This window comes from Carcharodon carcharias, chromosome 2, assembly GCF_017639515.1.
Source record: "Carcharodon carcharias isolate sCarCar2 chromosome 2, sCarCar2.pri, whole genome shotgun sequence".
Classification (NCBI taxonomy): domain Eukaryota; kingdom Metazoa; phylum Chordata; class Chondrichthyes; order Lamniformes; family Lamnidae; genus Carcharodon; species Carcharodon carcharias.
Genome location: NC_054468.1, coordinates 69,926,932 through 69,950,647, shown reverse-complemented (window position 1 = coordinate 69,950,647; position 23,716 = coordinate 69,926,932). Strand labels below are relative to the sequence as shown.

Below are 23,716 nucleotides of genomic sequence, written 5' to 3'. Positions count from 1 at the left end.
GACATTGATGTTTCTGTACTAAGCCCTCAGTTGCAGCTGATGAGGTGGAAGATGTAGCACCTAAGTACCACGTGTGGAAGTGCCAGGTAATGCTGGTCCTGCTGATCCATGTGTGTGGAGCTAGCTGAAGGTTCTTTGGATTAAATTGTCCAGGGTATCCCTGTCTCCTTGGTGTAGTAGTGGGTCGGCGTGCTGCCCTTCATTATTGCCCTGTGCTTCCTCATCCTCTGAGGCACACTGGATTCATCATGTGCAGACTCATCCACTGCGTCAAGGTCTTCATCGTCAACTTTCCAGCGGAAAATTGTGCAGAGTGCAGCATGCTACCACTATCAGAGAGACGCGATCTGGGGGGTACTGGAGTACTGAGCGGTCCAGGCAACAGAAGCGCATCTTGAGAAGACCAGTAGCCTTGTGGTGCTCTGGCTCCTATTGTAGTACTCCTCAGCTTCTGATACTGGATGGCGGAGAGGTGTCATGAGCCACCTTCTGAGGGGATAACCCTGGTCACCCAGCAGCCATCAATCCAGCCGGGCTGGACCACTGAAGAGCGCTGGCACCTGGGAGTGTCTGAGGATGTAGGCATTGTGGGAGCTGCCTGGGTATCTTGCACAGACTTGTAGAATCCTGTGGTCACACACCATCTGCACGTTCATGGCGTGGAAGCCCTTCCTGTTGACGAAGGCACCGGGCTCACCTGCTGGCACCTTGATGGCTACATGTGTGCAGCCTATTGCGCCCTGGACACGGGGGAAGCCAGCAATGGCCGCGAAGCCTCTGGCTCACTGTGCCTGACTTGCCTGGTCACAGCGGAAGTGGATGAAGGTCAATACCCATCTGAACAGAGCATCTGTAACCTGCTTAACACAAGTGTGTACAGCTGATCGGGAGACACCACAAAGATCACCCACCGAGCCCTGGAAGGAGCCAGAAGGATAGAAGTGGAGGGCAACTGTGAGCTCCAGAGCCTCTGGCAAGGGGTGTCCACCCATACAGTTAGGAAATATCTCAGGGCCAATCATCTGACAGATATAGTTGACTGTCTCCCTAGAGAGTTGGAGCCTCCTTTGGCACTGCACATCAGTCATATTGAGGTAGCTGCTTTGCCGCCTGTAAACCCTGGCAGCAGGATAGTGGCGTCTTCTGCAACCCCTTCCATCTTGGACAACCTCTTGGCCCTGCGCCCCTTGTGCCTGTGCCTGGCCTCCCAAAGGGGCTCCACTGGATGCTGATTGTCCTGTCCTGGTCTCCTCCGTATTCTATCCCTCCCTTCCTCCTCAGGGGAGCTGCCTCCACTGGAGATATCAGAACCCATACCCCCAGGCTAAATGGAGGCCTCCGGAAAGCTACAGGCCTGATAAAGATTACTGACTGCAGACTGGTTTCAAAGTACACAAAAAGCTCTTGGAAATTGATGTGAACTGTTAACAATCAAACAGGCAACTTTAAAACACTTTCTGCAATTAAAACTTTGTGGAAAACACGAACAACCCCTCTGAGTCCACTTATCCCGCCAGTGCATGAGTTTTATTAAAAACTCTCCTACTCACCTGCCCGGTGGGCCCGTGCGCCGACCCGAAGTTTGCACAGGCCCCTCAAAATCCTCGACATTTGGGAAATTAAGGGCCTTCAATTAATGGCGGGCGAGTGTCTCACTGCTGAGCGCACCTGCTGACTGAAATATTGCGATGCTGCGCGCTGACGTTGGGACACTCGCACAACATTTTAAGAGCTGACTTGCGGGCTCCGCCACCCACGTCAGCCAGAAAGTTCTGCCTATTAACTCTGGCTCTCTCTGCAAAGGTGCTGCTTGACTTGCGGAGTATTTATAGCATTTTCTATTTACACTTAAGTTATTGCTTTCCAGCATTATTTTCTCACCAATTAACCCCCCTCCTATGCTAAAGTTGACGACCTACATCATCAGAACTTCAACCTTTTAACTAAGGGCCATTCTTCTAGCGTGAACCTAGTCAATGAGCTTCAACAGCTATTTGACTTTGGAGGGCATCTCAGCCACAGCTGATTGGATTCTGTCATCCAATGTCTGGACTTGTTCCCAAGCAATTATATGCATGTGTTGAGAGACTGTAAGTTCTACGGTGCAAGGTTTATGAAAAGAGCTGGCTTGATGGGATGAAAAATCTTCATTATAAGAATGAGAAAGACTGGAATGTGTAGATTTGCCACATAGGTATCAACCTAGGAAAGTTAATCAATAGCTGCAAAAGAACTGGCATCTCAAAATAGCCATGGCAATAGGACCACAAAATGCAGTTATATCAAAAGTGCAATTAAATTTTCATTAAAGCTGCAAGTATAGTCAACATTTCATTATTGGTATAGTGGAAGAGTACAGTAAAGTTCTAGTGATTGTCCTTCATTTCTTGGGAGGATATTGTGCAATATTGTGAATGTGTTGGTACTTTATGTTGTTGAATTGGACAGAACAGTTCTGATGAAAGGTCATGGATGTTAAACGATGATTCCGTTTCTCTCTCTCTCCACAGATGTTTTCAGAGCTGAGTGTTCGTCACATTTTTTTGTTTTTATTTCAGATTTCCAGTACCCACAATCTTTTGCTTTCCTAATTTATCACAGACCCTCACACAGGTGCTATGCGTATTATGTATCTCTGGCTTTAAGCATTGTCAAAATTATGTTTAAAATTTGATGTGTTCCATGGATTAATAGACAAAAGTAATTCCACATCTTTATCCTGCATAAATATTGCCCAGGCTCACTGCTTTGAGCAGACATGTTGGTGAAATCTCCTTCATCTTCAATGCTCATTATATTCAGAAGAACTGAAATATTAACAGAATTGCTGCTGTTCCATGTATTACAAAAATAATTTATCAATATTCAACTGTTCCTTTCAGGAGTACATAATTGTTCTGCATATTCCTCAGGTGGGTGTAGCTAGAAAGCTGAAAAATAAAAGGGAAGTGATGTCCAGTTGTTAGGATAGATGGTGATGGTTATACTACAGCAAAAGTGAAAGATTAGAATAGCTACCTTATACTTTGGACCTGTTAGGCGCTAGTTACTTTGCTACAGTATTCATCATTGGGCAGTGCAAATTCTAACTTGCCAAATAGAGATAATTTAAGTATACAAGGTAATCCCTAACAAGATGCAAACTACCAAAATGAACATCTGTTTCTGCTTTAAGCATCCAGGATATTTAATATGTTGTATCAATTTTTGAAATTGACTGCAGTAGAAATGGAAAATGGTTAATACTAGTTAGCAGATTTTAAAAATTGCCCAATTTAAACATAGGCAGTTTCTTCAAAGCATTGTAAATCTATGGAATTCTCCAATTCAGACGGTTGTGGATGTGCCATCATTCAATATATTTAAACTGAGATAGACAGATTTTTGGTTTCTCGAGGAATCAAGGGATATGGGCAGTGGGCAAGGAAGTGAAATTGAAACCAATATCAGCCACGATCATATTGAAGGGTGGAGCAAGCTCGGCATGCAATGTGGTTTTCTCCTGCTCCAATGTCTTAAGTGCTAGTTCTGCATTGTTTTAACAATTCTCATCTACTGTATTGAGAATGTCTATTAGACATTCTATCATCTTACAAAGCAGACTTATAAATGGCTTGAGTCACAAATTGCCTATAAATCACAAAATCATTTAACCATTAATCAAATTCTGGTGAATTGGCTCCTAGACTTTCTAACAAGTTAACTTTCTGCTCTTCTATCAATTTTGATTAGAGTAAATCCCTTCATTTAAACTGTTCTTATTATATTACACAACTGCTCTCTGTCCTACCAAGGAACACCTCACTGCACTGCCACCCCATGGCTAAAAGTGGTAAGGATCCATATTCCACTACATTGGAATTATAATTAGAAGGAAATTATACAACTATCTTTCAAAACTAATGCTGCTGCAATTAGTGTTAATTTTATTATTTCACTAGATCAAAATTGAATATCTCATACAATAAATTTTGGTAGAAAATGGTACTAAATGTAAATTTGGCATGAATTTTTTTAAACAATATTTGCATGCTTTAATCATATTTGCTGAAGTTATTTTTCCACAATAAATTTTAGTGCCTTTAAAATTTCTACAAAACTATGAGTTAAGGGGAAATACTATCAGAGATTGATGCTTTAAAGACAACCATTCTCTCATCCAGAGCTTAAGTCATTTACAACTGGCCTGATTCCAGAGTTGATAGCTTCCCTCAGTACCTCACCCAAGCGTGTTCATATGACTTGACAGCAACGAACATAACAGCTGAGCTCAATCAATTTTAATGTCAGCCTTAGTTCAGTGGTAGCACTCTCACCTCAGAAGTTAGGCAGTTGTGGGATCAAATCACACAAGAGATTGGAAACTGGTTGACATTTTAAAGCAGTACTGAGGAAGTGCTACTCCATCCAAAGTGCCATCATCTGGCTGAGATGTTAAATTGAGGTATCATCCACTCCCTCATGCAAATGCAAAAGATTTCACGGCTCTATTTAAAGAGCAAGAAGTTGTCCCTGGTGCTGAAGCCGATATTTTTTCTCTCTCATCCAATACCTAAAAAAACCCCAGGTGATCTGGTCATTTGTGTCCTTGCTGTGTAGGTTTATGGGACCTTACAGTGCACAATGTCTACATTCCCAAGGTGCTTTACAGTCACCTGTAATATCCAAAGATCATGAAAGGTCCTACATAAAATGCAAGTTCATGTTTTCCAAACCACTCCCACCATTTACCAACATGTTGCATAGTAATAAGGAGTGGGAGGTTTGCCCAGTTTGTTCTCCACAATCCAGGCATCCCAAATACATTTCAAATGGTTTATTTTGGTGGCTTGAGGAACAGTTGGATCTTGCTGGTCTGCATGAGTTTGTGACTTGTTGAACAATGGTAGAGCTAGGGTCTGTGAAGTGAGGACTTTTGGTTCTAATTAATCCTATTATTCCACTGTGAAAAAAATAGTAAAGACAATAATCCCACCATAATGGTTCACTTGGCCACCCTGGGAAATTAGAAATATATATCAACAGCTTTAAAGATGGAGCGGAGCATAAATTCCCACTCTGAAAACAATCTATTGAGAAAATATTGGTGCATATCAATTTAATTTACAATGGCTTCTTAGTGTTATCTTACTCCATTAAATCTCTCAATTTACAACTCGTATGCAACCACTTGCTATGTTGTATAGTCAAACAAGTTTCATAATATTCAATGCTATACAATGAAAAATCCCGCCAATTAAATCATGACATTTATATTGACATCTAATGACTAGTTTCAATAACTTCCAATTACAATAGTCTTGAAATTCAGCAACAGAAAAAAAGGTCCACTCTTGGGAAAATAAAAATAAATTATATCCAGATCCTTGAAATTGTCTGGAAGCAGAAGGTAAAAATAAATCTTAAAATCAGTCATATATCAGTAGTTTACAGTATATGCATTTACATAGCATATTGTTGGAGAATCCAAAGCCGGTCATATCTTACAATGTAACACACTTTCCTTAAAGGGTAACATGAAATCCTCTCTGCTGTAGCCATTTTCCACAAATGTTCGAAGCAATTGATGCTTCGGGTGGGTCCGTAATCAAAATGTAGCTTAGACCACCATGAACTGGTGTATCTTTTCAATGCTGCTGGCAAGTTCTAGCAGAGACAGTAAACAAGGTTTTAGTAGTTTTAGATTTCCAAGATGGACAGAATAATCCTTAAACAGTGTGGGTAAGGCAATCTCATTCTTAAATGTCTTCCACAATCTAACCTTGTTCTGTGACATCAAATAAGACACAAGGAAATGCTGATTTCAAAGTTGCATTAAAAATACACAAACTAAAACATGCTGAAGAGTAGTGTCACAAAACACATATTGGCATCTGACAATCTCTTATAAATTAGTCAAACAAGCCATTTAAGAGTTTGAAATGAAGCAACAAAAACAACCAAGGTCTAGTCTTGGCAAAATTGTTCACACTTGATTTAATCCATGTAGAATCTGTACATAATAACTTGTCTTTAATTTGTAATTCATCGCCATCCATACATTCATTTGATGTGAATTCTTAGAATTGGGGAAAATTAGGGAAAGCCCTTATTTTGGATGCCAAAACACAAACAAAAATCCACACCAATTAAACAGTAGTTGAAGCATCTATTTTCAACTTTATTAACATTTCACAACATACACAAATATGCACAAAATAGTAACTGCTAAAACTATATATGCAAAGAGAAAGTTGTTGTGAGTTAGTTTATTAGAGTGCCACATTAATAATAATCTCTTCCATTGGGTCACATTGTCCTCATGGTTTCCTACATTTCAAATTTGAGTAACTGGTTGACAAATAAAGGCTTTCAATAGTTGCACATGGAGAGCTTGGGAGACTATTTCCTCACTTCAGAATTAAAGATAATTTAGAACTTAAGGGGATTTATTATACAAATAATTATAAAAGGCTAAAAATATTGAGACATGAAACATTCACAATTTGTAGGATTCAACTTTTTTGTTATTAAGGACTGTATTTTGGAAAAGCAGAGCATATCTCAAGTACACACACTTCACCTCTATTCTACGTGACAATTTTTTTGTGGTGGGCGACGGATGGCTGATTGATAGACTGATGTCATAACATTTTAGGGTTCATAGATGAATCAGCAAATAACCATCAATAGCAAGAAAATTCCATCCATTGGTCAGAAGCTGCCTCAAATTTTACAGTCTTGTGATTGTAAACAAATGGAGGAGGAAGGGAAAATCAAACCATGAGGATTCATTAGACGTTGGCCTTTACTATCAGAGGTTTGCTAAGTATAACATATGTAGACAGACGTGTGAATTCTATGAACACAAAAGGAGGATCTTGTACTATAGAAGAGCTCTCTAAACTCTCAATTTTATATGCCACAATTGTCCCTGTTGGAATCCATGTTTTCATTGTCTTGTGCAGAAATTAGCATCATTTGAAATAATGTTCAAATCAAACTAATTATAGGCTCGTGTGTTCTGCTAATGTTTTCTAATGTGTAACTAACATTTTAACATATATAAAAAAAGCAGGTTTGTTACTCAATACAAAGTATGCCTTTCAGCTATTGGGCACAACCAAGAAGGTCCACATCACAGAAATGTCACCTAAATTACAGTAAGCTTTAAATTAAAACTGCTTTTGCTCCGCAAAACGTTAAACAAGTGTAATATAATTTTCTTTTGCAATACAGTCACAATGAGATGGTTAACATTGTAAAAATTCACAGTGCAATCACATGATCATATCTATTGTTTGTTTACAGCAATTTTTAAAAAACTAGGCAACCATCCATAAATGTTAAGCAAAGAAATCTGAAAAAAATTAACTGTAAACAATTTGAATGTTTGCTAAAGACTACAGTCTTTATGAAGTTGTTTGATGCATTTGCAGTTCATTTATATTTTATTGAAAATCAGTATCTAAAGCCTGGGCTACAAAAGATGAAAAAAAATTAGGCGAATCAAAATATATATGCACTTGCTTACATACATTACAACTTGTATCTGTTTTGGACACTGACAGTATACGAGCTACAGCCTCTTGAGCTTCCTCCTTTTTTGTCAAATATGCATAAAAACTTTAATCTTCCCTTCTTTCGATCCAAAGCTCTTATACCTCTCTCTTCAGTTGGAACAGAAAGCATGATCAACGATTAATACTTTTTCATTGCTTTCAGTGCTCTGCTCTGACCAGCTGACAAGAAACATGCTTCTGAGCAACAGGTCCAAATAATTTTTGCAACTCATGTAATAGAGCATTTAACCACTTCCCAGGAGCTTTTAATCTTAGTTGCCTGGCTAAGAACAGGTAAAGAAAAATCATCATATGGAGATTAGCAAGACTGGAATTGAAATGTTGGTCGTCCGACTGCCAGTAGAGAACTGGTTTGCCCAAAGTTACTGAGTTTTACACCACCCACATTTCCCATGTTTTCATTATTATGATCAAGTAACTAAGGTGGTAATAGTTACTCTAGAAAATCAATGCTTGGCTTGTTTCAACATTAATTTGTCGAAAAGGGCACTTCAAAAATGGATTATGCAATCACATTTTGTAGAGCATGTATTTGTGGACATTAGTAACATTTATGAATGGGTTAGTCACTAAATGAATGGTTATGTTCTAACAATAACTTATTTTGAACAAAAGGCCATCAAAATGTATGATTAACAGATTAATTCTATTCAATTAGATTAAAGAACTTGAATCGAACAATTGTAAAAGTTTTAAATATGTAGACTCAAGTGTCCTAATGGCTTGCCCATATTACTACCATTTATATTCAGAGCTTTTTAAGCACATAAGCTATGAATCAACATTTACAAGCTGCATATATGATCAGTTGTTTACCTCATACAGTAGGAGCTTCCTGTAAATAATAGAAATATTAATCCTATACCCAAAACATTTAATAGCATTCAGAGCATTTGAAATTATACCTAACACAGGAAACCTGGAAGTGGCAGCTGAAGTGTATTCATAAACTAAAAGAGTGATTACCTTTAAAAATGAGGAGAAAACACATGCAGAACTGAAGAATCACTCGATCAGCTTAGCCTCAAGTGAATAAAGGGAGTACAACATTTAACATCGTTCCCCATTTCAGCAAAAGTAAACTAAATTGTATGATACAAGGTCTTTTTTAAAAAAATCTTTACTGAGAACTTACGAATTTAGTTACTTTTATGCCCAATCTTGTTGAATGCCCCAGATATATATATCAAAAAGGGAGAAACTGTTAGTACTTTAATGGGAGGAATATAATTTGTGAATATAATAGACTACACGGTTGAATAGACCAGGAGGATCTTGGGTTTGAGCTCCCCCATCTGTTAATTTAGTTCAACTCAACTGGGATGGTGGTGAGAGCACTAGAGCTGTCCTGGAATAGAAGGGATAAAATCAGCTGGAATTCCCACTACTGACCATATATATATATATGTAGGAATCAAACAAGGTCAGGATTAGGCTCAACTGTGATGCAATAGGTCCTTGAACCATCAATACACTCAAACTCACTAACCACACCTAAGAGACTAAGAATGGGCACTTGAGCAAGTCAGAGGAGGAGCAAAACATCTCGAAGCCATATACTGGCATGAATCACCTCGTTCAAGCAAGGGATTTGGAGGGCGAAGGTGAAATATTGACCAGGTCTGCTAATTGTCTTTTATCCAGAAAAATGTTCTGTGAAATGCTCAAGTGATATGGGCAAAGGAACTCATTAAAAGACAAAAACAAATAGGTAATCAGTTTACAAGAGCAGTCACCACCTCCCCTTCCCCCTCCAGTTTGATTTTTCCAACATCTGTACAAAAAACTGCATAGTTTCTTTCACAGTCTGTACTAAGGACAGATAAAACTTCAGACAAACTGTATCTGTATCTGACTATTAATTTATCAGCAAAAGCTTTTAAGCTTAATCTGGTCTTCTCTCCCTCAAATTAATTGAGAAAAATACAATAGCTTATTCCTCACAATAGTAGAATTCATTTGGGATTGCCTTATCATTCAATTTCAATTATTTGGACAAAAGTACCAAAAAAAATTTCCAATGAAATTAACCAAAATTTAGTAATAAACCCACACATAACATTCTTTTACTCAGACCAACATCTATTAATACAGGAAGGAATTATGATTCTATACAAATATGGGAACAATAATCATGGACATTAAAACTAAGGTGGATAAATCTGAGTCATGTACGTTAATACAAGCTGTTCTTTAAAATGAACATACAAATATTGGTGAATCTGAAACAATATTGGATGAGAGGCATATTTGTGTGGACGCATAAATATGTTCTCTTCTAGCTGGTTAAATATATTTATGCGTGAAAGACAATTTACTATATTTTGAAGCATACTGGAATACCATATATACTGCATACTAATGAAATTGCAGTAGTGTTTGCTAATATTCTGTTTTAATTCTTTGCAATGCAAAAGCATCCAAAGCACATAAGGACTCAAGAATTAATGATATTGTACAGAGTACGTACATACATTATTTACATCCAAGGATGCACTACACAAAAGGATCAAGCATACTTTAGGACTGGAATTGGACAGCAATATTGTTGCTAGGTATCAGTTTTTACTAAATTGGCATATTGACCCTAGATATAGTTGAGGATTTCAAATTCTGAGTGATCAGATAATTATTGGTATTGTTGTAAAATTAAAAATAATGGCTAGACAAAGAGAAGCTGCATAATCCCAGCCCTAGTGCAAACCAGATTCTTCCAGGATACGACATACTCAGTAATGAGAAATAACCATTAAAATATTTTGTAAAAAATAAGTCCTAGGCAATATAGCTCAACACGAGTCTTGTGCGTTTGAGATTCTGGATGGTTAATATTTTTGAAAATAGATTTACACTTACAAATAGGTGCAGATGTCTAAATTGATAAAGTTCTTCTGCTCCAGTACAACTTGCCAAACACACCCATAATTCCATCAGCTATATTGAAAAATGTTTTCACTAAGTTGCACATAAATTGTCACATATCCTTCAGTTATCTCAATTTTACCTGCACACAGTGCACTTAGTCTTCTATTTCTTGAACTTAAAAATGTTTAACAGTTTCTGTCCCCAGCTCAACAGCCCTGTTTATCCATAAAGATTTGGATAAACAAAACTGTAATCTATCAAAATATAGAGAGATCGTGGCACGGTCTCTTAAGGTCCACATCATGATCAGAGAAAACAGCTCAAGGCAAAATGAGATTTCAAAATAAAAAAAAAAACATTTTGTTAAGGTTTCAACAAATGCAAAAACGTAGGTTGCAGATGCTAAATCATGTCCTGGACTAACAAAAACCAAAAATACAAATTATACAATGGAGTATGGAGCCAGAAGCGATTAATACTGCATAATGCACAATGCACAACTCTTAACTGAAACAATATTAGGCTACCAGGCTTTTTGTGAAAGATTTTCTGTTAAAATTTTACAATTTATGAATCAGAATAAACAAAATCCACAAGGCAGAAAGGCCACAAAGTGCTTGAGGAAATTTTCTAGGCAAAGTCACCCACTTCAGCATAAAATTCGCACTTACTCCAGTATATGTTACATTATATTTCATTTCTTTCTTCAAACCGCTCCATTTGTAACATTAACATCCTTTTCATAGGTATCTATAGGCTGATTACCTTATAATGCAATCATTCTTACAGCAGATTTGTTTCTTAAACGATTCTTAATACAGCCAACATATATCCCACAATAAGTCCATGCAACATTTTAAAGGGAACACTAAACAAATCAATCTCAAATTATCTTGCTTTACATTCATTACTGTCATATTTCAGATGCCAAGTAAACCAATTCTAAAAAGTATATAATCATCAGTGGAGCACTTATCAAGTTCAATTAGATCTCTGCATAGTTGGGTATTAAAGTAACTGACTTACATCAGTGTTACTCTGTGAAACTGTGTTTCCTTTAGGGAAATTACAAGACCACCAATTTCTGCAGTTCCAAGTGAAGTTCTTGGCCAGGTTAGATTGGAAGTGATGTATTTTTGACATTATTCAAAATTTGTAAAATAAACCCTAGCACCATGATTTCAATATTGAACAATGAATGAAGAATTTAAAACATTTAAGTTTTCATTTTCTGATCAATAAAGATTGCTATTGATAATATGTGGTGAGGGCATCAACTACCATTGATTATGGACTGCTTCCAATATTATTGGCAAAAATGTGCATGGTAATAACAGTAGATTGGTTTTGCACATAGCTTTACCTAAGCGAAGGGGCTGTAAAGAATTGTGTTCTTACGATTAAAAAAGGTATTAAACTACCAAAGTTTTAGGGGAAAAAAATCATAATACTGATGCAATAATGAAATATGGTACATAAAGAAACAGAGAACTAAGATAATGTAAAATTTAGATTTGTTCAACAGTTCCCTGCCAAGAGAAGTGATTCTGTCTTTTTAAGTGATTGCCATGGTGACGATGCCAGCCTCTGGATCAGAGCAGATTTTCTTCAGGAATCAGACATTGAGATTTAACAGTAGATTAAGTTTTCAGCAGATTAAATTTTCACATTGACTCATCTTTCTCAGAGTTAAAATCTGTCTGGGGTTTTCTGGTCCAGTCAAATCCTTTGGTCTTCCATGTTCTTACATTAAATCAGCGTTTTCATTATCCATCGAGCAGATAAACTACGAGCTCATAGGTGGCCATCATTATAGCGGTGTTTGGAATCTGTCTGACCAGATGAGTGATAAGACCACGATAGAGAGATCTGTAACCTTCTTCAGATATTACTAGTGAAAATGTCTGAAAAAACGATCTGTATTTTGTTCCTTCTTCTCGTAGCCTAGTTCTTATGACCTCTGTTTTAAAGAAATTTTAAAGAGTTAATTTGTGGTCAAAAAATACCATGCATCTTAACAGCGCCATTGTCCGGTTTTATTTCACCTGGGACCTTCACAGCCACTCAAGACTCTCATTTCAGTCCGGGCTAGAAATCCAATTCCTAATTTCGAAAGAAAATGTTCAAATCCACAATGCCACTCAATCTCATCTATTTCCTATGAGTGTATGCCCTGTCCCACCTTTCACATTTATAAAGCCTGTTTGGTTGTATATCTGTGAATGTGGTTTACAGAACACTGCATTAGTTCTGGATAATCCGATGTTTCACGCGATGTTGAAAAGCATTGAAAATGTATAGGTGACATAAATTGATGTCAAATATAAGGCAATGACTTTAAATCTACATTTAGGTTACTGACTCCTAATAATCTCATTTCAGCATTTCTGATCAAGATCCAGATGGAGGAGGGGGCAGCCTCGGGTGGGGATTCCCTCATCGGTGCACAGTTCGCTCACTGGTATAGTTTACTGTAGGCTGATATTTAACACTTAATTTAGGACCATATAAAGTACAATATTATATAATTATTGTGGAAAATGGGCTTGATGCAACGAACAAGTTGTGGCTCCATAAGCCTGAATTTTTCCTTTGTTGGGCACACACGATCGGCAGGCCAGGGAGTGGGCGAGAAATGGGCCTCCAACCATGGTTTCACGCTGGCTGGCTAATTAATGGTCAGCCAGTGTGAAACATGCGCTGAAAAGCTCAGTGCTGCCAGCGAGAAGAGGGCGGGTGATGACTTCACAGTGGGCACAAGTGAGCGCTTCCTCTGAGCTCCCTGAAGGCAGACAGCTACCTCAGGGAGCTGCACACCACCAAATAATAAAATAAAGTCCAAAAAGTGTCCATGCAGCACAATCAAGCACCTGAAAGCATACCTTAAAAACGTTGTCCCCAGATATTTCTTTCTATCTTATTCCAAATGGAAATTTCATCCTGTCCTTGGATGAGTTTTCATCAGAAATGTATCGGCTGCCTGGCCAATTGGCCCATCTGCCAACCATAAGGTTGAACAGGCCATGGAAAAAAAAAGAATCGCTGACAATTGTGACATTAATGGGCTTAATCGTTGGCAGGCATGGTTCAGACTGCCGTGCGTGCCCGCTGGGCAAAATATCGTGCAAGTGCACAATGATACGGGATATTCGCCTAATGTCATCTTGCACGATTTTACACCTGTCTGGGTCGGGCACGCACCCGCCCACAGAAAGTAAAATTCTGCCCCTAATGTTTGTTACATACCCATGCAGAAATTGTCTTAACAAGTCAAAGATAGCTCCCCACCAAGGCACAAGTAGTAACGGGCGAATATGGGAATAGGAGGAAGGCAGGAAGGATGGATGGAGGAGACGTGAAGGCCTGACAATTGGAATATATTTTATAACCCTAGGTTTAACTGCAATCTTTTTTTGAACATGTATATAAAATCTAGAAGGGACTGGGAAAAGCGTCAAAATAAAACTGAAAGCTTCAGGTACACACAAAAAAATACTAACCATGAGGATATGCTATACTGGTGGCGCATGTTTTAGATGTTGCAGCAGCTAGCATCAGGGCAATAAAGTCAGAAGCATATTTTACAGAATCTTCTTCAGCATCCATATTTGAAGAGGTCTTTGATTGCACCAGTTTTTGCTTTATGCTTTCATAAATTACAAAATGAATCACAGTCTCAGAGATGCCTGCATAGGAAGCAGACATTCCTCTGTAGAAGCCTCTGATACCATCAGAGTGATAGACTCTTCTCACACATTCAAAAGCATTCATTCGCCTTTCACCTCGGTTCCTACAAAAAAAGGACGAAGAGAGAATTCCAATTTAAAAATTTCTACTTTTTTTTCCAATACCTTCTGATAGAACTAAAATTATAGTACTAGGAACTGGCTATTCTTGAGCAGATGATCAAACCTTTCCAAATATCAAAACAGGCAACTTCATCAGTCCTTAAAAACATTGTAACACACAAAGTGCATAGCATAATATGTCTTTCATTTGTGATAATTAGTTAAATTTTGTCAGTAGGATTTTCCCAGTATTAAAGAAAAAGATGTTTCTCTGTTTGAGCTTTGGTTATCATTTTATTTAAAATTCTGATTGTTTAAATGTAACGGCTCGGTGTAGTCCCCTAATATTTGGAGGGCATTTAACGTGAAAGCCTGAGATACTATATAAATGCCAAGATTTTCTGTCTTTGCATTTTTTCTCCAAATACAGTCATATAAAAGAGACTCTCATTGAAGAAATCACATAACAGGTTATCACAACTCAGTGGGTATTCATTTAAAAAAAGGCCTAGAATAAAAAGTAATTTTTCCTTTGTTCCATTTATAATATAAACACCTAAATGCATTAAGTGTGCTTATGTAGAGGAAAACTGAAAATACAACCCTGATTTTTACAGAAAGATTTAGTTAATATAATATTTTATATGAATCTGAGTGGGAATCATTGACACGCATGATTACATATCAGAGACAAGTATGGCAATTCCACCGCTCCTTCATACCCCTCACCCAACACCACCTGCAACGAAACATGACAGTTTCTTCCCTTTAACATCTGGAATTTGTTTCACCACAAAAGTAAATAACTTTGTTTATACTTCTGAAGCTGGTGGATTAGAATTTGCAATACTGATAATATATTCATATTTTCTCAACAGCTCTTTTGACCTTTAGATCCAGATCTGGACTATGATTCATCTATTAGTTATTCTTTGTGTACATAGAAAGTAGATGCAGCTAAAGTTAGTATAGGAATGCCCTATTATAATCATGTGCGCCTGTGCATGTGACAATGAACTGAGTGCCTTTATGTGAATGAACTCAATGTCGACACAAGGAAATTAAACACCATGTTGCTTTTGCATTCTGGGAAAGGAATAATTGACAGAGGAGAGTATTTGTCTCAAGGGAAAGTCTCACAATGTGATGTCAGTATCATGTGATTTCATTTTTTCCATTGAATGTGCACATGCAATTTGGCATAAACCCACCTACTTCCTTTAAAACTCTGGGATGGAAAGCATCTGCTTTCAGAGATTTGTCATTTTTCAATGCCATTAATTTCTGCCATTTTGCTTATGTTAATTTGGGCATATCTCTGACCCCGATTCAATATTAAATTTCTTTGGGGCATCTGGCATGCAGACCTCTTCTTCTGCTGTTAATACCCCTGCAATTTGAATATTCAGCTTACCACCATTTCCTTATTGTCATTGACAATATCACTGCTATCAGTTTTCAAGGAGTTCACATTGCTCTTGAACACCCTCTCTTTTTCCATATAAATCGTGAAAATTGTTTTGACAAATTTCTCTTAATACTCCTTTTCCTAGCTCCTGCAATCTTTTGTCATCCTTTATATCTTGCCCAGTTGCTAGGATCTGTACTTTTTTGTTGTATTCTGTATGCTTTTTCTTTTAGTTTTGTATTGTCTCTTACCCCTTTAGTCTTCCATGACTGCCTTTGTTGATAAGTAGAGCTCTTTCCTTAGGTATATAAACTGGTTCTGTATCAAATGAAATTCTTTTTTGAACACCTCTCACAGGTCTTCTGTCATTTTGCCCATTAACAGATTTGCCCAGTTTACTGTTGGCACTCTCTGTCTCAGTGCATTGAAGCCAGCCTTACTTAAATCTAGGGCAGGACTTTTAGTTCGGCAGGTGCCTGTGATTGGCAGGCTCAGGAGCGGCCAGGGAACAGACCCCCCGGCTGCAATCGGCTTCTAACCACGATTTAATGACCAGCCAGTGTGAAATGTGCGCTGAAAGGCTCAGCGCTGCCGGGGTGGGGGTGGGTGGAGGGTGAGCACTGAAGTCAGCTTGGGTGCAGGGAGTGTGGAATGACTGTTCCCTGAAAGCAGAGAGCTGCCTCAGGGAGCTGAAGAATTTAAATGCAATAAAGGGTGATTTTAAAATCCAGAAAAAAATGCACAATTAGAATCAGTCGCCTGAACACGTGCAAGATAAAAATTCTGTCCATACATTTTTTTAAATTTAATAACCTTAAGGTTGGATGGGCAGCGTTACCAATTCCCTTAATCACTTCCTTAATTGCCTTAATAGGCCGTTAACAGATCAGCGGGTGCACAGCTGATTCTGGCATGCGCCCGCTGAATGAAACATCGACAGACAGCGCAATGATGTTAGGATGCACGCCTGAGGCCATCGCGCGTCATTTTACGTGTCGGTTTGTCGGGCCTGCTCCCACACGCTGATTGAAAAATCCTGCCCATAAAGTTTAACATCGTGTTTGAAAAGGAGAAACATGAAGTAGCTAAAAAAAATCTAGGGGCAGAATTTTTCGCTCGGCTTGCAGGTACGCCCCTGACCCGCTCAAGCGTGAAATAGCACAAGACATCGGGCGAGTGTCCTGAAGTCATCACGCTCTCGTGAGATATTTCAGTCGGCGGGCATGCACTAAACTCGGAAGCACGCCAACCGACAATTAAGAGGGCAATTAAGCCCATTAACGGAGGTTTCTCGTTTCCCTTCCAACATTAAGGTTGGCGGGAAGGCGAAACAGCCAAGCGGCCATTGCATTTTTCAGGAAACCTCATCCAAGGGTGGGATGAGGTTATCTAAAGCTTTTACTAATTAAATAAAAAAAATTTCCAAAATATAAAAACATGTCTCATCTCGTGTGTGATAGTCACAGGAGGGGCCATGTTTAATTAAATTTTTAAACCATTTATTTAATAATTTCAGTAGCAATTCAATCTCCGAGGCAGCTCCGTGCCTCAGGGAGATTGAAGCCTTCTTTCGCACGCATGGGCGAAAGAGTACTGGCCCTAACTCTCCCACCTCCCACCACCCGCACAAGAAGACGTGACCCATCGTGCTCAGCGCTGATGCTGGGCAGGCCTTAATTAGCCTGCCCACGTAAAATGGCGGTGTGGAGCCGATCGCAGGTGGTGATTGGCTCCGCGACTGCCCAAGCCCACTTCCACCAAGCTCGCCCGCCACCTGAAAAACTCAGGCCTATGTTATAACCGCTATCAAGATGAATGTTCATGAACTATTAGGATGTTAACTAAAGCTAGGTCATTAAATAATTACCAAATCTAATATCTGGTGCCCACTTGTTGGCTCTATGACATATTAATTCAGAAAACTATCCCAGAAACACAAGAAATTTACCACCATTCTGACTTGTGCTAGTCTGCTTTTCCTAATCTGTATGTAAGTTAAAATCCCCCATTACTACATGTTTGTCTAATTGCTGCAATTTTACAACCTACACACTTCACAGCTGCTACCAGGAGGCCTACAAACAACTCCCACTGCAGTCTTATACCCTTTTCTATTTCTCAATTCTACCCATAGAGTTGCCATTGCCTGCATATCCTTCATTATATCCTCTCTTATCATTGAAATTATTTCATCCTAAGGCTACTCCTCCCCATCAACCATTTGTCCTATCTTTCCCATCCTTATAAATCTGGTATATTTGGTTGCCAGTCCTGTCTCATTAATGACTACCCTGCCAAGTTGATTTTGCCACAATTGCTTCAAGCTGTCCTTTATACTCTGTTTGCATAAAGTTCACTTATTTGAATTACACACCCTAACCTCTGTTTCTACTTTAATGGCTTATTTCTCTCTCTTCTGGTTCAATTGCTTTGCATCTCAAACAATTGGGCATTTAAATAAAAAATATTTCTAAGTTAACACAGCCCACTGGAAATTGGATGTAAATGCTGGGATGCTTTGGTGCTCAAAAAGATTGTATCTACAGCAAGTCCTGCATTAGCATTCAATTAATTCTGACCCGGGTTTAAATGACTTACGTTTTATTGTTAATAATGTCACATGGGAAAACTAGGCATAGCTAGAATTCATTGCAATAAAAAAAGTGTCATGTACAAAGGCTTAGGTACTTGGCCATGTCTCATATTTAATACAACAAAGCAAGTCAAAGCACATTTGAGGACATTATTTTAAAAAAAATTGTTTGTTATCTCTATGTGGAACTTTAACGCTCGTTTAACACTTTTAAAAAGGAACAATGTTACTTTCTATGAAAATACATGTAGTGTGTTAACAATTTTTAGTTTTCCCAATAAATACTAAGTAGTATTATATTCAACAAAAAGGTCTTATTTACCGTGCTTCCAGTTGCAAGCGTGTCTTTATTAGCCAAATGGGATTGGTGGCTGTAATAGCCGTAAAGCCTGGGAAGAAATAACAAATACTCAAAACCAGGACTATGAACACTGAACTCAGCTGATTTAAATGATCTATTCAAGTAAATCCACATTTTAATATCTGCTGCATATAAAATGCACATTGGCAAATTAGGAATTTGGTGATGGTTTATTTTTCAAACTGGCAAATGTCCTCAAGTTTATTGAAATAGCAAATTAAGAATGACTGACATTGTGAAATGGAAATATGCATGCATAAGTAAATTTTACTTGTCTTCCAGAATAGAAACACTAGTCACACACAAGGGGTTGGAGGAAAGATGGTGGGGGGTGGTGGGAATTGCTTTGGTCATAGCAAGATTGGAACTACCTTTTTTCTGGATGTATTTCTGCATCATCACAAATGGCGAACAGAACAATTTTCCCAGAGATAGGAAAATGTTGCAATAATGTTGTTAACTAAAGAAAATTATTTATGAAAGGCAGGTACCACAGACTTCCATCATTTACTTTTTACATTAAATGACAAAAATATTGTTGTCTGAATATAGTTAGAGGGAAGTCAGAAACTAAACTAATCCTTCAAAATCCAATAAATCCTATTAACACGAACTCTGAATATTTTGATTTCACATTTCATTTTAACATTTTGGTGAGCTCCTCTAACAGCACAATAGGTAAAGACACTAACCTGTGTGGTACTAAACCATGAACAAGGCTCCAGGTTTGTGTCATGCTAGTTGATATCTGCTAGAATGGCAGTCAACTGAACTAAGTTAGTTAATGTTCTTGCCACTGAACCGGTTAGAATGTGGGAGCTGCATGTAAGTTGGGTGAGGATAAAAGCAACTCAACACGTCCACGCATGGTAAATTAACCTATTGACATTCATTGTGTAGGCTGACACTGATGAATGACAACTTAGGCAAGATTGCAAAGGGTTGTTGACATCTGTGGAACTAACATATATCAACATCCCCTGGAATGGAGTGAAGAAAATTAGACAGAGGAGGAGGGCATGAAAACGTTTGCTGGTGCCTGACACTTTCCACAGCTGTGTTGGTCACTGGTGTGAAAAATGAGTGGAAAACAAAAGCACCTCAAATGGTGAGGACGATGTAGACAGATTCTGCCATAATTTTTAGCAATATCTATGCCAATTCAACCCACAAACAATTCTCAATGTCAAAAGAAAAAGGTTGACCTATAAATGGGCTTTAAGCTAACATATAATGTACTGTACACTACTGTTGAGAAATTAACTTAAAATCTTGTTTTATCTATTTGTAAAATAGACAAGACAACACTACACAGTGTTTCTTTATATAAACGCTTAAGCTCCAATTATAAATAAATATCTGAAAAGTCTTGACTGTTGATTTTTCATTTCACAAGATAAGGCAGTCCAACAGACAATTTCCTCCTGAATTTACTTGATGCCAGCCAGTCAATTCTGTGACTTGAACTCGCCTTCATTTGGGTATCAAGTAGCACTAGCTTTAAATCTACACCCCACCTACCGCTCCCAGACCCCTGCCACCAATGTGGCATTAAGTAACATTTTTCTGCTGGGAAGTGCTATACTACTTTGTTACTTATTGTAGTTCTTAGTAAATGCGTTCAGAATATGTTCATGATGGGACGGAAGAAACTGGGAGGTAGTAAGCTTAGGGTTCTCAAACTAATTAAACGTACTTTAAAAAAAAAATTCTTTCATGGGATGTGGGTGTTGCTGATAAGGCCAGCATTTGTTGCCCTTTCCTAATTGCCCTTGAGCTGAGTGGCTTGCTAGGCCATTTCAGAGGGCAGTTAAGAGTCAACCACATCGCTGTTGGTCTAGAGTCGCATGTAGGCCAGGCCAGGTAAGGACAACAGATTTTGTTCCCTAAAAGGACATTAGTGAACCAGATGTAGTTTTTAAAAAAATATGACAATCGATAGTTTCACGGTTACCACTGATGAGGATCAAGGCATTCCACCTGATCGATAGACCACCTATTGCTTTTCGTTATTGGTATAATAAAGAAAGTCTGCTACATAGGACTATAAGAAACACCATTCACATATTCCACCTAAATGTTTCACAGGATGCTCAAATCAGTAAATGCAGAAAATGCTAGAAACACAACAGCAGATCTGGCAGCATCTGTGAAGAGAGAAACAGAATGCATCAGGTACTCCATCTGATGAAGGGTCTCAGACCTGGAATGTTCCGTTCCTCTCTCCACAGATAATTCCACACTTGAGTATTTCCACCATTTTCTGTTTTTATTTCAGATTTTCAGCATCCATGGTATTTTGCTTTTGTTTAATCAACAAAAGGTAGTTATATAGGCCAGCGTTCATTGCTGATCCCTAGCGTTACTGGGCCTTCTTTTTGAACCACTGGAGTCCGTGCATTGAAGTGGTTATCCTTTTCAGCTTACTGATTTAATGGAGAGGCTTGGTAGGCTACTTTAGCAAGTAGTTAAGAGAGTTAGCTCTTGGTGGGGTTGGTGTGGGATTGTGGTTACATGCAGGTCAGGTGGGCTGGTTTCCTTCCCTAAAATGACATGGATTTGTAATGAGATTCCTGGAACTGGTTTCTTCTGAATTTTGCAAGGCACTTAAGCCCCCAATGAGATGATCTTCACTAATTATCTCTGAACTCTGAAGGCTGATGAATTTAGTGTTGTAAATGGTGGCTTGGTGCAATGTAACTAATATACATACTCTAAAGTGTTCACATATAGACAAGACATCAAATGAAAGTATGTAGTGCATTTTAAAAAAATGACAAACAGTACTCAGAACCTGGAATAACTATTAAATACTACTGGTTCACATTACACTATAGGCTGCAATAGGCGCTCAGTTCAGTACTCACAGGGTTAAAGCTAGTCGTTATTTCTGCTTACACTGACGGTAGGAAGTGACCTGCTGATGTGTAGCATGGGATGACAGGATTTCACTCTTTTCTTGGGAGAAATGTACAGTATGCGCCTAAAATAGACACAGGCTTTCTGTATCACAACAACAAGCAGTGACCTTATCAGATGAACTTGCAATACTGTACCTTTTGGTAGAACTCAAATAATTAATTGCAAGTCTCATTCAAGCTGAGTTTTTTCCCCCCTCTTGAACGACTGTGAATTAAAAACAGGGCCAAAATGTGATAATGAAAAAGCTTATACTTAAACATTGGAGTACTGAATTTTTGCTATTTGCAGCATAGCAAGGTCGCTTAAAATCGCAAAATACCATTAATGGAATACTCTTACAAAATTATCACCATCGGTAGTACACTATTAAAAAAGACAATGTTATTTGTTAATATTGTGGAACAGGTAAAAATGCTAACCTTGTCTTACAGTCAGGATGTAGCAAATTTGAGAAAGCAAATCAATAGAAAAACATTTACAACTTCAGGAGCCTTAACATATTACATTTTTATTTCTAGAAGTCTACAAATAACCATTAAGAAATCTAAGATGATCTCCAATGCTTTTATAATCGAGAGTACAATCTTCTTTGACTGTGCAGTGCATAAGTAACAATCACCAAGCAGTATAGGACATGTTAAATAGTAATGAGCATCAATGGAGCTACATTAATGAATCTCTTCTCACAAGACAGATTTTATTTCATCTCTACAGAAAAGATATTTGGAATGAAAACGAAAATGAAACAATCAGTTTGAACATGTTTATGTGAACATATAACACAACATGGTAACTACTCTAAACATTTGCATTTCTTTGTCAAAAACACTTGAATGTTTGCAGAATTTCTCCCAACCTCATGTTACTATATTGACAGAACCCTGGAGATAGTGCAGAAGTGTCAGTGTATTTCTATGGGGAATCTGCCCATTCAAAGAATCCAGTGCAAGTTCCATGGGATAGCATTTACCCTAAAACAAAGAAACATGACAAAACAGAACAAATACCATAACAATACTCAGGTTAGAAACCATGTTAGATTCTCCTGAATACAAATTACGGACAAATTCAAACGAGAATGAAAGTAGTTTTGCAACAGTATTTTTTGTGCTGTGGGTAAACTGAAGTCTTGTTTTAGTTTCTGTCTGCGATTGCATCAATTTTAAATGTGAATAAGTAAAAAGAAATGTTTTGCGCCCTGAAGAAAAGTCATATGGACTCAAAATGTTAATTCTGTTTCACCATCACAAAGGAAGATGGTTGTGGTTCTTGGGAGATCAGACCTGCTAAGTTTTTCCAGCATTTTCTGTTTTTGTTTCAGGGATTAGGAATCTGCAGTATGTTCCTTTTATACTAAAGAAATGTTCTGTGTTTGAACCAACTACTTCACTAAAAATGGCAAAGATAGTCCACTTCAAGAGTTTTGAATGAATTGTGTTACAACCATAAGATACAGCCTGTTCATGCAACTCCTCTCACATTTTATGATCTTTCACACAGTCAAGGAGAAAATAACTAGCAATTGGTCCACCCTTGGCTACTTATCTTCTAGTGATTGTGAATAAAGACATGCTGTCATGGGAGGAAGATAGAGAATTAAAAATAAAAGTTTTCCAGACAAGGTTGCATCTGTTAGCTGTAAAAATACTTTTAAAGTATTCTCCTTTGGCTGAACTAGGATTCTACGAGTATTAGTAGCAAGAGTGGTTATTCAATTTTGAGCCTCAGTGTGGGTGTACAATGCACAAATGACAGAAATCAGTTTATTCTGTGAATCAAACGGGAATAAATATTTACGAAAAACAGTTCCAGCCAGCTGCATTTCTGGAAATTGCTCTAAAGCAAAAGCTGGCATTTGACGATCGATAAACATGATTTGATCGAATTGCGTCTATTTAGTTATTATATCCAAAGGAAAAGTCTACCCTAAATATTGTTTTTTTTTTGTCATTTTAAGCCTGAGCTGTTCAAAACACTGAGCTGATTAGAGGGATCTATTAATGGTCCAAAATTCAGCCCAAAGACTGGGTTCACAAGCAAGCCATTTTCATGCACGTCCTGAGATTATAAATTTGGTATATTCTCACTATTCAGACCTTTGAAGCACAATTTGAACAATGGGATCATACTACCGACCTGTGTGGTATCATTAAAATGTTTAAATCCAACGTAACCTAGACAGTCTCCATGCCCCTGTCCCTCTCTTTATTATCTCTG

At 38.0% G+C, this 23,716-nt stretch overlaps 1 protein-coding gene across 2 annotated transcripts in view; it reads right to left on the bottom strand.

The window, feature by feature from the left end:
* Positions 1-6,139: 6,139 nt before the first annotated feature.
* The window catches only part of slc25a36a (solute carrier family 25 member 36a), a 72,382-nt gene continuing 54,805 nt past the window's right edge, over positions 6,140-23,716 (bottom strand). For both annotated transcript variants that reach the window (XM_041212605.1, XM_041212615.1), the window contains 3 exons: positions 18,539-18,605; positions 13,928-14,217; positions 6,140-12,387 (listed from right to left, as the gene is read on the bottom strand). In XM_041212605.1, coding sequence (XP_041068539.1) covers positions 12,194-12,387; positions 13,928-14,217; positions 18,539-18,605 — 551 coding nt within the window. In that variant the 3' untranslated portion in view covers positions 6,140-12,193. The remainder of the gene's footprint in view (positions 12,388-13,927; positions 14,218-18,538; positions 18,606-23,716) is intronic.